This window comes from Nanorana parkeri, unplaced genomic scaffold (genome assembly GCF_000935625.1).
Source record: "Nanorana parkeri isolate BGI_ZX_2015 unplaced genomic scaffold, ASM93562v1 scaffold1384, whole genome shotgun sequence".
Lineage (NCBI taxonomy): Eukaryota > Metazoa > Chordata > Amphibia > Anura > Dicroglossidae > Nanorana > Nanorana parkeri.
The window spans coordinates 121,406-133,545 of record NW_017307652.1 but is presented as its reverse complement, the minus strand read 5'-3'; the positions used below and the strand labels follow the sequence as shown (position 1 = coordinate 133,545).

The 12,140-nt window shown below is 43.0% G+C and overlaps 1 protein-coding gene across 2 annotated transcripts in view; it reads right to left on the bottom strand.

The window, feature by feature from the left end:
• SGCG (sarcoglycan gamma) overlaps positions 1-5,227 on the bottom strand; it is a 195,586-nt gene extending 190,359 nt beyond the window's left edge. For both annotated transcript variants that reach the window (XM_018569734.1, XM_018569735.1), the window contains exon 1: positions 4,993-5,227. In XM_018569734.1, the coding sequence (XP_018425236.1) occupies positions 4,993-5,040 (48 nt within the window). In that variant the 5' untranslated portion in view covers positions 5,041-5,227. The remainder of the gene's footprint in view (positions 1-4,992) is intronic.
• Positions 5,228-12,140: the final 6,913 nt, after the last annotated feature.

Sequence of the window (12,140 nt, the reverse complement as noted above, 5' to 3'; positions counted from 1 at the left end):
CAAACTACTATTTATAAATGTTTTAACACAACACTTGGCAATGTTTACCTAAGAGTCACCCATTTTCTAATTGGAATTAATTGTGTGATTTTATAAATGAATTGTGTTAATTTATAATGAGACCCCTAAATGTCATCCAATGTTATGGTTCAGATCTCCTTCAAGCTCTGTGTTGCAAGCAAAGCCATAGGAATACATTAATGTTTTATGAACAGAGGGAAAACAAAGACATACTTGTGGTATGTCACTGAACACATTTAAGTGAATATATCTTGTTGTATATGTTGATATGGTGGTTAACCTGAGCTTAGTTAAACTAAGTGGACTCAGCTTTATATATTATTTTATGATCATCTGGGTATATAAGTGGTTAAAGTGTAAGCCAAGGCTAAAAAAAAAAAGATATGTAGTAAACTTCTGAAGTACAGGTATTTTTCTATACTTGCAGGTTCTTTAATGAGGCAATGTTTTATCCCTTTAAAGACCCTGCAAGTACAGAAACATACTCGTTCATCTGTATGACATGCACATGTTGTAGGCTGATAAAACACAGCATTTTTGTGGACTGAGTGGTGTCCACCCTCCCAGTTATCTTCTGCTAAACCACTGAACCACTCCCTAATCTTAGATCTCTACAAGATAAATGCTAATCCTTCTATAGTCCATGAAAAAGAGCTAATCAGCCTATTTAAAAGGCTGGGCACACACCCAGTGGTGTGTGCCCACTTTTGTCTTGCGATGGTTGTAAGGTACTTAAAAAAACGTACGATCTGCCTATCTTGCATAGGCAGATCGTACTTGCGATGATCGCAAGCCACGCCCCCTGAGGGGCGGGCTTCCGATGACCGCAATGCCGAACGGGCAGTGTGCACTTGCGCACACCGGCCCGTACGGCTGTTATCGTACGGACATGCCACAAACCCGCCGAACATCGTACGATGCTCGGCGGGTTTTCGAACATGTCCGTAAGTTCAAAGTCGTGCGACCTTACAGTAGTAGAGGTCGCACGGCTTCCACACACCTTACCAGGGGCGTATTTGCCGCGAGGCAAACAAGGCGTTTGCCTTGGGCGGCATTCCCCAGAGGAGCGGCGAAAATGCCACAGCCCGGCAGCCTCATGAAGTAACAGGGAAATCAGAGACCAGGAGGAGTTCGCCAGGAGGATGCAGTGGGGTCGGTGAGCAGGAGGCAGCCGCAGCAAGGGACATCAGTAGAAGGGGACGGGGCCGGGGTGATCGCGGGATTTCCCGCGATTATCGTACGATTATCGTAAGGTGTGTGGGGACCTTAAGACAGCACGGAGTTTGCACTGGACAGCTCTGGATTTCCGACAAGTTCAGCAGGTTTTTTTGCACTTATCAAGCACATATAATAACATGCTTTCAATGGTATTTTAGACAGATAAAAATAAGCAAATAAGAGCAAATAAGAGGAGTTCATTGTTAGCGGTTGCATACACTTTAAATGTTCAGACATTGCTTGACAGCCCCCAGCCCACATTACAAGAATGCAAAATGACAATATAATATAAAAGAACACCACTAGAAATATCAATGCAACCTAATATATATGAATTAGGAAGCAAAGTACAATAGAAGCACCATTACACCCAACTTGAAAACACAGCAGAACATGGTCAGAATATGTGTTATATGTGAGGCAGCATCACAATGTTATAGACATTTTGCACTCATGCTGCTGGTACTGAGTAAACAGCAGTGGAAAAGTATAAGCTACATAACTTATAATTGTAATAATTGAAACTTATAATTGTAATAGAGCCTTCTATTACAATTTCTGAACACTTAGCAGAAAGCTGTGTGGGGTTCCGGATCTCCAAAACTGCTCTGTGCCTGGATACTGGAAATTATTATTCACAACTGCACCACCACGACTGGGCTTACTATTGGATTATATCATACCTGCCAACTTTCTGAAATGAGAAAGAGGGACACCTTCCAGCACAATGTATTTACGGAATGGACACACCCCCTGCCATGCCCCCAGTTATGTGGACCATTAGGAATTTATATGCCAAAAATGATTGTGTTAACCCAGAATCGTTTTTTCTATCATTTTCCTTTATACTGGAATTTCTGAAATAGTAAACAAGATAATTAAGAGATCAGATGCAGGTTTTAGTGCAGAATAACACTTTTGGTAGTTAAATACATTTTAATAGATATCTGTACATCAGACAAAAAGGGACAACTGAGGAGAAAAGAAGGACAGATGGGTTTGGTTCCAAATGAGGGACCGTCTTCAAAATGAGGGGCAGTTGGGAGGTATGGAATATATTGCCAAGCTTAGTACTAACATTGTCATGTTATCTAGCTAGGGAAAAGCTGCTTAGAAAACCATGTTTGTAATGGGAAAGCTTTCCTGTAAATTGTTGATTGTTTAAATTAGTTAACAGAGCCATCAAAAGGCATCTGAACTGTAACTCAGTTCATGAGGATCCACTTACAATCCAGCAGTACTTATGTTTTTTTTCAGTGAAGCAGAACAAATGAATACATGCAAATTGTAGGAATAATCAAGACTATATTATACTTACCTTCGACCAGCTACTGCGCTATGTACTTTATCTAACTGAATAAGACTGACAAAGCCCATTACCTGGTGGCCAACAGTCAATGATTCCCATTGCCCGGTGGCCAACGATCAACAATGCACGTTGTCTGTTGGGCAACAATTGACAATGCCCGTTGCCTGGTGGCCATCGACAATGCTCAATGCCTGGTGGCCTGCAATCAAAAATAACCCTTATCTGGTTTTTAATGATCAACAATGCCCATTCCCTGGTGGTCAACGATCAACAATACACATTTCCTGGTGGTCAACAATCAACAATGCTCATTCCCTTGTGGCCAACAATCAACAATGCTTACTCCCTGGTGAACCAAAACGACTAACAATGCTCATTCCCTGGTGGTCAATGATCAACAAAGCCCATTGCTTGTGGCCAACGATCAACAATGCCCCTTCCCTGGTAGCCAACAATCAACAATGCCTATTACCTGGTGGTCAACAATCAACAGCACTCATTCCCTGGCAGCCAACGCTCATCAATTCAGATTACCTGTTAGCCAAAAATTACAATACACCTTTTCTTGGTGGGCAACAAACAACAATGCAAATTTCCTAGTGGCCCACAATCAGCAATGCACTGCTGAGTGGCCAATAATCAAAAATGCACATTCCCTGGTGCCTAAAGATCAACAATGCACAATCCCTGGTGGCCTACGAGCAACAATGCCCATTCCCTGGTGGCCTACGAGCAACAATGCACATTGCCTGGTAAATAATAATTAACAATGGCCATTCCCTGGTGGTCAACAATATACAATAACCATTCCATAGTGGTCAGAGATAGACAGTGCACACTCCCTGGTGGCCAGTGATCACCAATGCCCATTTCATTGTGGCCATTGATCACCAATGCCAATTCCCTGGTAGTCAGTAATAACTAATGCCCATGGCCTGGTGGTCATTGATAAAAAGAAATGTCCATTTCCTGATTGGCAGTGATTAAGAATGCCCATTTCCTGGTTAGTAGTGATAAATAATGTACATTTCCTGGTTGGCAGTTAAAATTAGGGCACATTCCCTGATGACCAGAAATAGCCAGTGCACACTCCTTGGTGGTCAGTGATCAACAATGTCCATATCCTGTTCAGTAACAATGTACATACCCTGGTGACCAGTGATCTCCAATGCCCACAAATAATGATCACCAATTCACCCTTCCTGAGGCACATATCCACCAACTAGAAATAAGTACCCCACACATGGCAGTAAGTGCACAGCACTGGGCAGTAAGTACATAGCACCTAGCACTAAGTACATAGCACCTAGCAGTAAGTACACAGCACCTAGCAGTATGTGCATTGAACCTAGCAGTAAGTACATGACTCCCAGCATTAGGTACATCACACCTAGCAGTAAGTACAACTCACCTAGCAGTAAGTACACAGCACCTAGCAGTAATTACCTCCCACCCAGCAGTAAGTACACATCACTTAGCAGTAAGTACACAGCAGCTACCAGTAAGTACATCACACCTAGCAGTAAGTACTCATCACTTAGCCGTAAGTACATAACACCAGCAGTAGATCACACCTAGAAGTAAATACATCCCACCTAGCAGTAAGTACATATCACTTAGCAGTAGGTACATCACACCCAGCAGAACGTACACAGCACCTAGCAGTAAGTACACATCACTTAGCAGTAAGTACACAGCACCTAGCAGTAAGTACACAGCACCTAGAAGTAGGTACATCACACCTAGCGGTAGGTACACATCACTTAGCAGTAAGTACATCACACCTAGAAGTAGGTACATCACACCTGGAAGTAAATACATCCCACATAGCAGTAAGTACATCACACTCAGCAGTAAGTATATCACACCCAGCAGTAAGTACACAGCACCTAGCAGTAAGTACACAGCACTTAGCAGTAAGTACACAGCACCCAGCCGTAAGTACATATTACCTAGCAGTAAGTACATCACGCCCAGCAGTAAGTACATCACACCTAGCAGGAAGCGCATCACACCCAGCGGTAAGTACACAGCACCCAGCAGTAAGTACACAGCACCCAGCAGTAAGTACACCCCACCTAGCAGTAAGTACAATGGACCTAGCAGTAAGTACACAGCACCTAGCAGTAAATACACATCACCAAGCAGTACATCACACCTTGCAGTAGGTACACATCACCTAGCAGTAAGTATATCACACCTTTCAGTAAGTACATTGCACCTAGCAGCAAGTACTTAGCACCTGTCTTAAATACAGCACACCTGTCAGTACGTACATCACACCTAGCAGTAAGTACATCACACCTAGCAGTAAGTACATCACACCCAGCAGTAAGTACATCACACCCAGCAGTAAGTACATCACATCCAGCACTAATTACACTGGGCACAGGGATGCAGTCATTGTAGGCAGCAGTCAAAGTTAAGGTACCAGTAGCACTCACCTGATGTCCCGATCCTGTTAGAGAAATTGTGTCTGTTTGTAAATTCATTCCCAGAGGAATGCCGATCCCGGGACTGGCTGGGCTTCATCCAGGCAACTTTTCCCAGTCCTTCCCCTCTCAGTGTGTCACTAGTCCATCTGCTGGATTATAAGAACAGAAGCCACAAGCAGCAGTCCCAGCCATGCACGATGTGATCCGGCAGCTCGGGGAATACAGAGAGATGTGTAGAAGAAGAGCGGAGGATGAGAGACACCCGGTGGAGGAGGCAAGCACGCAGCCCTGTCTTCCCTTTAGATGTGTCTGCTGCTTGCTGCTCCCCGATGTGGCCGCTAGGTGGTGCTGCCGCCTAAATGTCAATCAATGGCTCAGTTACATTGTATTAGCTGTGATCTCCGGGCTGTACAGATTCACTGCAGAGGATTTCCACTTTCATAGAGATGGCAGTGTGACAAAGGCAATAGACTTCTACAGTCCCTGCACTGATTAGAATGATTTAACTTATATTTTTTTTAAAGCCTGCATGTGAATACACACAAAAAAGTGCAGCAGTGTGCATCAACTGGTCCATCTCCCAAAGAGCCAGGGCCCTGCCCTGATCCCTGGGGCACAAGGCTACTGACAGTGGCAAGGCACTCGTGTCCACCTGGCCGAGACCAGGCAGACCCATTTCTCATGGCCAACCAAAGTCAGCCACCGAGGTCTACGTTGGGGGACTCTCCCGAAGAAAGACCCCCTGGTTCTGGAGAGAAAGGAACCTGATGGCCCCACATTCTCCTCCTTGACGTCAGGGCAGGCCTGAAGACCCACACCCTCCATCCTGTGGAGTAAAAAAGCACACAAAAATAAGTGAAGTGCACAGACAAGTGAAGAAAAATAAATAAGTGCCAATGTGCAAGCCCATGGTTAGGCCTTGCAACCCGGTATAAAAATGACCCCTGGTTTAAGCCAAAGGCCTAGCCTAAGAGGTGAGGTGCAACAAAAGCAAATGGTGTCGGGCCAACGTGCCTTTCACCCTGTGGGGTCTCAAACCTATAGTGCTACTCCGGCCTCTCTGGGTCGCCACTCCCAGGGGGCGTTTGACACTGCAGGCTTCGTGCCTTCCCAGCCCATGGCCAGACCATGTAGTCCCGTTCAAATCAGGAGGCACTTGGCCTTGCCACACTTGACACTAGGGAAGTACTCTCGACCCCCACTCTTATGTGTATGGACATTACTTTCGGTTTTCTTCCTACAACCCTTTAGGACCCCTATAATCTCAAGCCGGATACTCTGCAGCTGGCCATCCCTACCAAAAGACTGTTTATAATGATTTAATGCTGAACTCCATCTTCATCTTTAATACAGGTTCCTCTCCTGTACTAATCTGCCTGTTCTGCCGATCTGCCACCTTCTAGGAGAGGGAGAGAGCGCTCTGGAGCATGGAAAGATATAGGAACGGGCTGCAAAGTGCTGTATTATCCTGGGAATGAGTATCTGAAGGATCTCTGAAAAATGCTGTGTTATCCTGAAAACAGGTATCAGATCGATCGTTTGTGGTAGGTGCGATTGCGTGGTACATGGGCCCTCAAAAACATTGACAGATACACACAACCACAGACACAATCTAGCACACTAAGAGACATTCTCTCACACACACACACACACACATGCGCACTCCAAAAAAAATAAATTTAAATCCACCCAATCTCCCTATCTTACAAGAACTGGAGTGGATCCTCAGCCTGGGGTCCAGTATGGGCTGCTGTGATGGAGCCCTATCCATAAGTGCATCCACTTGTACAGCTCCTTGCACACCTTGTACAGCTGCCATAGCCAGTTGTTACATCACTCCAGGCACTTCTACAGGACATGCAAGGGAGCCGTAAGCAATGTACTTATGGACGGAGCTCCCTCACGGCCATAGCCATAGCCCACCCACCCCACCTCAAGCTGACGCTCGGCACCGGGCAGCATATTTTGAATGGCTGCTTGGAGCGAGAACTGACAATGCTGCTCTAGGGGGAGGCTGAGGAGCCTCTCACCCAGAAAACTGGAAGGCACGCGTGAACCCACTGAACACGGGGTCGCGACCCACCAGTTGAGAACCAAGGGTTTAGAGTACCATATACTGTTAAGGAATGGTATAGTATGGGGTATGGCATTAGTTAAATCCATTTTTAATAGTACCTCTCAAGCAACCAGAAACTACATGTACACATACATAAAGTAAAAGAGCCCCTGTACAGCCCATTCTCATTTACTATCTATAGAAATGCTTAAAGCAGAACTACGGGCACAGATTTTATTAACCCTTGCAGTGGGGCTTTGAAAATGAAATATAGAAACTGATTGGTTGCCATGCACAGCTGCTCCAGATTTTGTCTGCTCCCGTTTTGATAAATTCCCCCCAATGTATTAGACGTCAGGACGCCAAGGTAAATTTGCTGCAGCGGAGGAGGAGACAGGCTGGAGGGAGCGCTGCCACAGCTGAGGATTGGGTGAGTATCACTTTTTTTTTTTTAAGCTAAACAAAAAGGAGCAGCTAACCCTTGCAGTGTGGGTGTAGCCTCACTGCAAGGGTTAATACAATGTGTGTCTGGAGTTCTGCTTTAATATAACTTTGAAGGTTTCTCCCATTGTCATAAAATGCGTACCTCCTTGCCTTATCTTTAATAATCCTGGAAGCAAAATATTGGATTTTGCTCCTTTGGAAAGCTGGGAATTTTTACACAATGTTGCAGAATATTTTTCTTAGTAAAGAATATATTTATATATAATGCCTTTGTTTATTAAGAAAAACAACAGTTTAAAAATGTGTGAACATAAGAACACAGAAAAATAATTCAAACAAAACTGACCCAAAACAATCATAGTTTACCTTTAAATAGGTAAGACGATTCTAGGGTTTTGTATCTGAATGCTGATTACTTGATAGATGAAAATGTGAACCGCTTAGGTTCTGGCTGTATATTACAGGGTTAGTTTTGTGGTATAACCTCTTTTCTACCAGCTTACATTTATGAATGATGGATCAGTAGATTGTTATTTCCCTGCTAGCTATAAATGCCACTGGAGAAAAGACCCGCGGATGGCCAATATAGTTGCTGTGTACTGACTCATCAATGTACAGCTTGATACAAAGAGAGTTTGTATAGAGCCGATCTAACCATCTCAGTACCATGTAATCGCTGTGAGAGCCAATCACATGGATTATCAATGCAAAACAAAAATTGTTGACCCCCCCCCTATGAAGAATGAATGGATCTGCAGCAGCTGCATTCATTTTCCCTGACTGTGAGATTTTTTATTTTTAGAATGTCAGTAATACAATCAGTACATATCAGCATATGTTGTGCTGTATTTCCATCAATTGTGTGGGTGTTTGCACTGTCCTGGCATTTTTATTTGATGTTTTATAACAGAAAGTAAGGGGAAACAGTTTTTTTTACAACATTTTAGGTCCTTTTTCCTTTTTATAGAAAACAAACCCAGCGGTGATTAAATATTATCAAAAGTAAATGGTATAAAGTTCAGTTGTGTATAGTGGTGCATGAGCAAGAAACTGTAAGAAAAACTACCACAGCACTGAAAATTAAAGGGTATTAAAGGCCGGTGAACCAAACTAACTTGCGCTAACGGAAATAGTAAAACTAAATTAAGATGGATTAAAATTTAAAATAGATATTAATATGACCCCGGAGCTAAAATTTCTAAAACCAAAAAGGAAAAAAGCTGCTGAACTCAGGCTAAAAGCCTACAGAATAATGGTGTAATGAAGTGTACAGCGCTAAATGCCCTTCAGGAAATTAGATAACGGTAGGGATCATATGGTGTCACCTCCGTGTCAAGCAATCGTGAAACAGTGTATATATAATAAATATTTGTGTAAAAACTTATAGTACGTTATAAAATGTGTCAGCAGGTGTCATAAAAGGCGTGTCATACATGAACCTTATTAAATAATAAATATGACACATGTTTATTTATTTATTTAATATTTTTTTCACAATAATATTTTTTTTCACATATATGACACATGTTCTTTGAAGATTTTTGTTTGTTTATTTAATAAGGTTCATGTATGACACGCCTTTTATGACACCTGCTGACACATTTTATAACGTACTATAAGTTTTTACACAAATATTTATTATATATACACTGTTTCACGATTGCTTGACACGGAGGTGACACCATATGATCCCTACCGTTATCTAATTTCCTGAAGGGCATTTAGCGCTGTACACTTCATTACACCATTATTAAAGGCCGTTACATAAGTAGGTGAGGGTCCATTTACATCTTTGCAGTACGCTACTTGTGTTATGCCGCATGTTATTGTGCATTGCACTAAAGCAGCCTATTAATTTAAATGGGCACACCAACACACCAAAATATGCCATAAAAGGTGCATTGCATAGAAGTGCACCACAATGGATTGTAGTGCCCAACTGTACATTGTGGTGCACTGCAACACAGGTGCATTGGGAAAGGTGCGTTGGGGTGCCATTAAGAATTAATTGAACCACAACACACCAACATTCATTGCCACGCATTGAAAATACCTACACAGTAATGTGCATGTTACCAGAGGCATCTGTGTAAATCTGAACTAATTTAGTTACATTTGTTAATTAAGGGTTATTTACCATTTAAAAAATATAATAATTGGTTATATTATTAATTTGTTTTAACCACTTGAAGACCGCTGTGTTTCACCCCCTTCCTGGCCAGGCCATTTTTCAGTGTTCAGCGCTGCGGTACTTTGGCTGACGTTTATTCCGTCATGCAACGCTGTACTGAAATGAATTTTATACCATTTTTTGGGGACAGATAGAGCTTTCTTTTGGTGGTATTTAATCACCGCTGGAGTTTTTATTTTTTACTATATAACAAAAAAAGTACCCTAAATTTTGTAAAAAAAACATGTTTCCCTATAAAATGTTATGAAACATTTATTTTCACCCCAATTTTTTGGTATAACATAAAAGACGGGGTCACGTCGGGTAAATAGACACTAAATATGTCAACCTTTAAAATTGCGCGCACCCGCGAAATCGCAGAAAACGACCGCAACCAAAATTGGCCCTAGGCGACACTTTAAACGTTTTTACCGCTCATCAGTTTAGTGTTATCAGTGATTGATGGTATAGTAAAAAATAAAAACCCCAGTGGTAATTAAATACCACCAAAAGAAAGCTCTATTTGTCCCCAAAAAAAGGTATTAAATTAATTTCAGTACAGCGTTGCATGACGGAATAAATGTCATTCAAAGTACTGCAGCGCTGAATACTGAAAAATGGCCTGGACAGAAAGGGGATTTAACACCCCGGTCAGCAAGTTTTTTTAAACTTTTATTTTTTTACACTAACTTTATTGCTATCACATAGGGAGCTAACAATCCCCCTATGTAATAGCAAATAGGGTGTGACAGTTCCTCTTTATGGAGACATCAGGGGTCTCTAAGACCCCTAATGTCCCCTAGGGACCCCCAGAGAAGCTGATGAAGCACAGATCTGCTTTATCAGCTTCTAACCGGTGTTCTGTACCGGAAAGTGACACTGAATGCAGGAAGTGATGTAATATACATAATTTCCTGCTTTCAGGGACAGAGAAGAGATCAAAGGGAGATCGTGTACTGATCTCAACTGAGTGCGTCGCCGTGCCGGTCGCAGCCGCACCGGGCACAGCGGATCTCGGCACCGGCGGAGAGGGCGGCAGAGGTACGGGGGGGCGCACACCCACAGCTCCTGCAATCGATTGGGCGTCTCTAGAGATGCCCGATTGCTTGAATGTAAACAGCCATCACTGACACGAGCGGGGCAGGGCGTCTTAAGACGCCCTCCCGCTCCTAGCAGACGTCCGTCCGGCCGTTCACAAACGGCCATGGACGGAAGGTGGTTAATGCAATCCCTCCCATTTCTCGCATCATTTGCTAAGACGAATAGTAATAAAAAAAGTATATTTCTGTAAGTTGGTACCCTGGCATATCCGATTATCTTAGCAGTGTCTATTATTGGGATGAAGTTGATTGCAAAGACAAGAAAGTATCAGAAATTGAACTGCTAAGACGTTGCAGTTGCTTTAAGTTTTTTAAATGTTTTTGCAGCCTGTGGACCCCACTGGAGAGAGTTACTACCGGTATCATTTTTTGTCCCAACAGGAAGTGAGTGAAACTTTGACCAGTGGGGTCACGGTGCACAGTAAATACTTGACAGGGGTCTTATCCCTATCACACTCTGTCCAGAAAAATGTAAAAGAAACTACTTTTTGCTAGGGTTAAGCTGTAAACTGTTGTTTTTAACTGTGTTTATGTATATATTTAATATTTATTTGATTTTTGACAAATAAATATATTTAATACATGAAAAAGGATTCTTATGAATCTTATGATTCATAAGAACATTATGGGTTCGCTAAAGAAAGCTAGCAAACAAAACAAAAGCGCCTAAAACGGATCATAAAACTGAGGAATGCATATGCGGGATTGCTAGGGGTGCTGCCCCACTTCAGCCAAGGGAACTGTGTAACTGGAAGACAAAAAGAAAGAGAAGGGGCGCCTACCCTAGTGCAGATGGTTCTTTATTGTTTAAAAATAGCAAAATAGAGTGCAAAGGTATTCACAATGGTAGATCGATTAGAAGCATAAATGGGTAGTTCAAGGATACATCAGTTTAAAAGCTTCAATCAGCCTGTGTGCCAATATGGAGTGGCAACGTTAACGCGTTTCCGGGATCACGCTCCCTTCTTCAGAACATAGCTAAAGAAAGCTGCCTGCTTTCTGGCTCCCTCTGTATCAGTGTTAATTGTGACAGCAAATTTAGTCATAGGGGTCTATTCAATAAGCTGCCGTAGGCAGCCGAGTGAATGACCGACCTGAAGCGAAGTGAGCCGAACGCTATTCGGCTATTCACTTCAGGCTGGTACGGCTGATCGAGCAGAACAGCCGAGCAGAACAGCCGAACCAAATGACGCTCGGCGGCATTCGGCTATTCACTCACTGCTGTTCGGCATCAATAAGAATAGACCGAACAGCAGCGAGATGTTGGACCAGCTGAGTCGAACACCTTCTGCACTTCGGGTCGGCTGAACATGCTGAAGCAGCAAGCGAAGCTGAAGGCATATGGCATAAGCGTTCGGCTCGACTGAGCCGCTCGCCCAAGTTCGGG